General features: G+C 37.2%; 1 protein-coding gene across 1 annotated transcript in view; it reads right to left on the bottom strand.

Moving 5' to 3' along the window:
* The window catches only part of LOC118341824 (SLIT-ROBO Rho GTPase-activating protein 1-like), a 51,121-nt gene that overhangs the window by 45,391 nt on the left and 1,404 nt on the right, over positions 1 to 4,326 (bottom strand). The window contains exons 2-3 of the mRNA XM_035680224.1: positions 336 to 432; positions 32 to 181 (exon numbers count right to left, since the gene is read on the bottom strand). Coding sequence (XP_035536117.1) covers positions 32 to 181; positions 336 to 432 — 247 coding nt within the window. The remainder of the gene's footprint in view (positions 1 to 31; positions 182 to 335; positions 433 to 4,326) is intronic.

The following is a 4,326-nucleotide window of genomic DNA, read 5'->3' as shown; positions in this document are numbered from 1 at the left end:
TAAAGGTAACTTGGGGCGAACCCAAAGCCACCTGTAATCAGTTCGGGTCCCGCGTTCGGAAAGCCATGAGTGCCATCAAGCGGGATTCTGCGTCGTAACTCAGCCCCTTCAGCTGACCAGATCAGCCGTTCGATTACGGCAGACATGTGAGCGTCGTTATGGCAACGAACAAGCCTGTGTCCTGTAAGAAATGCGAAAGGACACGTGAAGGTGGACTCGTTCAGTTCCCAACTTTGTGACCTAGGTAACCCATGTTGACAACTTGCAAAAACCTATACAGTCAAATCTGAAGACTTTTCTCAAGGACTTAATCAGTCCGAAAGCGAGAGGCAAACCTTGAGAGCCGTCGTAGCTCCATTCTGCTTCCCGATTCGATTGCTGCAGCTGTCGGAATGGCGAGTCGGCCCCCAGTGGGGTGGAACTCTGTCGAAACTGCAACCACAAAATTCGAGTACGCAATGGACCTTAATACGGGAGTGGTCCAGGCTCTCGTAGAGCTGGCTCTGTGATAAAACCCCAGGGGGTACTTATGGAGAGTGCATGGGGGTAGCCTGCATGGAAAGATTGAGTAGCTTTAAATTTACAATGAAAACTACTTGTTGTGGTTCAGAGTGCATTAAAACTAGAACGGCCAATATAATAAATGGTTAAAATAACTAGCTAAATGTAATGCATAAACGGTTGAAACTGTTAACAAAACGTACGGAAACAATTAGCCAAAAGTACAGGCTAAATGCTAAGACCTTAAAATCGTTAGCTTAACGAATAAACAGCTGGAATACAAAGCTAAAAGTGATGAATATAAGGTTGATATAGCCGAAAGTAATGGTTTAAATGTCCACCTATTGTCACTGCAAGTGTTAGTCTAGCTTACGAATGCAAACTTGACCAAAATGACCTAAAATTTCAAAGTTTAATTTATTTAAATATTCTGACAATATTCTTCTAACATTTCTCTAAAAACTTACCAAAAGTTATGGCCCATATTTATGTGTTTCTATTTTCTCACAAACTAATCTCTTGTCAAACTAATCAGCTATAGAAAACTTGTTCAGGGCCAGTGTATTGATCGTTTCATAACTTTAATTAAAATTCTGTGCGAAGGTCAGTTAAAAGAGCAACTAATCAAACCTGATTCTTTTCTCATCAATAGACTGAGACTGATTCAATCCAATATGATTCTCAGAAAGGTCAATATGTTTGTAATAGTGCGTGTGTGTGCGTGTGTGTGTATCAGGGACATGTCTTATCACTTATATATAAGCCTGAGTGACATGTGTGTACCTGTGCTTCTATCTTTGTGAGGACTATTACATTGGAAATGAGGACATTTTGTCGAGTCCCCACTTCTTCAAAATGTCAGTTTGAAGGTTTAAACACTTAGCTTAATTAAAACCTAAATCTAAGTGTACATTTTGGAGATAAACAGTAGGTGTGATAAAGGTAATGTAAGAACGCATTAGCTAGTCAGAGTCCCCACATGTCCTTAATATAAGCCTTTGTGTGTGCACCTTTTCAAACTTAACCAAGGCTGAAGTCTGCTATTTCCAAAACATCACAAGTCCAACATGTGGAACTAGAAACAGGAAGTGTTTAAGGGTTTTTACAGTGTTGCAGCAACACGCAGAAATTAAGAAAATATGTCAGTAACACTTAAAGTTAAACAAACTCACAGGAACGTAATATCACTTGTAAGCTTCCCTACAAATTTTCTGACTATTACGTACGTCAGCTGGACTACTAATCGTCTCCCTCATTAAAAGATTATTCAAATTCAGCCAATCAGGTCAATTTACAGCATTTAGAGCTGCTAAGAGCTGCAGGATCTCATACTTCGAGGACTTGATATTTACAAATGTATTCAGTAGTTACCCTTTAGCTCATCTGAATTAATTCGCAAAACGCCCCGAGAGATCCTTGTTCAGACAGTCTATTCAGAATAATGTGACCTTTTAAAAAAACACAAAGCAGCTGTGAAATGCATGAATGAAATATGTGACTTACTGCGGTGACTCTTAACGCGAGGTCTGGGGACCACAAAAGGGTCACTGTGGGGGATCAAATGGTCCTGTAGCAAAACAAAGAATCATTTGACTTCATACACACAGACTAAAAAGAAATTAATAAATAGCAGAAGGCAATGAATGAATGAGTTATAGTAACAAAACAAAACAGGGATTTCCATTTTGACCAAGATATCTGCAGCAAAGGGAAATGATTTGGTAATAAATTATTTATTTGCCCTTGTTGAGAATTTACAGTATAAGCAGGACACAGATATTTAATAGATGGTTTAGGGAGGCTTAAAGTGTTGCCAATGTCACAACCCTAACCCTTTATAAAATTTTAATATTACAACATCACAAAGACGTACAAACATCAGTGCAGCATAATGTGATAAAATTAGTAAAATATTTGTATTTTAAAATACTAAAACATGAAATACAATTTAAAAAAAACAGTTTTTCAACAACTTTGGTTTTATATTTGTGGCTCTGTGCACAGACAGAATAAACTATAATAATAATAATAATAATAATAATAATAATAATAATAATAATAATAGATTAATAAAAGCAATAAAATCAAATAAAAATAACCAACACTAAACACGTCTGTACAAAATGTCATGAAAATCAATGAGATTGAGATATTATCAACCTGCACTTGTATAAACTGTCCAAAAAAAAATCAATTGAAATAGAATAAAATTGAATTTTTAAATCAAGTTAAAGGGCACTGGAGGCAGCAGAGTATGGAAATAAGCACCATCTGTCAGTTAAGTGGTGTGAAAACAGGTGCAGCGTGTAAAAGAAAACAAACACTCGAGCTGCCAACTCACTTCAACAGAGTTTAAAAAAAAAAAACATAGGAGAAACCAGACGGAAGCAAAGCAGGAGGTGTTGATACGTGTGCGAGGATAATGTTCTGTTACTTATAATCAACCTTTTACCAACAAGGAAGTCCTCCGACTCCGTTGTTTTGTCTTTTAACTTCCCGTCTAGTCTGGAAAGTGGGAATGTGTCGCGTTGTGTAGACTGAAATCTTCCTAAAATGTTAAATATCTCGACAGCTGTAATCGAAAGGTACAGTGTGAAAGCTGGAAGACAAAGAGGCTTTCTTCATATGATTGCTGGAGCTGGTAATTAGATTAGTTCTCCCACACAGCTCTGGGATCAGCTGGGTGCTGTTATAATAGTATGTAATAGGCTGGTCAGAAAGTGTTGGTATCAACGGTGGAAGAAGAAGTTGGATCAGTTATGGAAGTAAAAGTAGGAAAACCACAATGTAGAGATCATAATTTTATATAAAGTTGTGTTATATATCATTGAGTTAATTGACTATATTCAACAAATACAGAAACAAACTGTACGAATTAATTTAGTTGTCTTCATAAAATGAATGAAATGTTGAAATGTCTGTCTACTGTGTATATTTTTTAAGTTTTTGTTTTAACACGACTTAAAATCAAGAAGGCCTCCCGACCCCCTTGTGAACTTTGGCGACCCCTAATGAGGGTCCCGACCACCAGGTTGGGAACCAATGCTTTATTACATTACCCCAAATGTCAAATATCATAACAGACTTGTTACACATCAGTAACAGTTATAAATAAAACATACATTTTACATGTTTCATAAAAGTTGTAATTCATATATTTATACATTATAAATCAGCTCCTAGAACTGCTAGAGGTTTGGGGATCATTACCACCACGATGAACGCCACAGGAAACCTTTTCTTCCTGTGGAAATCAAACTTTACAGCTCATGTCGGGAGACACAGCGGAGACACGAGGTGCTGAGGTGGCTTCGGCCTCCATTCTGCTCCGTTCGTTTAATCTCTGTCTCTCTGGATTACGATCATTAAAACGCTCTGATTTATGGGACATAATGGGACAAAATGTGCAATACACACTGATTCATAGCAGTCATTAAAGTGTCTGCTGTCTGTAAAGGGTCATTAGGTTAAATATCAGACATTATCATGGACATTTTGAATTAACCTGTATGCCACTTCTCATACATGTCTATATGCAACTCATTAAGAATTAACCGTACTGTTAACATGTTTATATTTTTGTCATTGTGTCTATTTAGATTTACACCTTACTGGTTTATATTTGCACTCTACTTTGTACATAATTAGTGGAGTGTCTTAAACTTGCATTCTATGTAATGGCCAGCAATGGGCAGCTCCGATACTATACAGTCTTATGGAGAAATGAGCGACTTCTCAGTTGATTTATGAGCTCAGGTAAACAGCGTTCCGATGAGTTTCTGGTCTCAGGTCTCTAGTCTCAAGTCGTTCATTTAGTAACTGATT

The sequence above is a fragment of the Morone saxatilis genome, unplaced genomic scaffold (genome assembly GCF_004916995.1).
Source record: "Morone saxatilis isolate NCDOM2014 unplaced genomic scaffold, NCSU_SB_2.0 Contig10, whole genome shotgun sequence".
NCBI lineage: Eukaryota > Metazoa > Chordata > Actinopteri > Moronidae > Morone > Morone saxatilis.
Note: the sequence above shows the minus strand (reverse complement) of the source record. Positions and strands in the feature narration are given on the sequence as shown.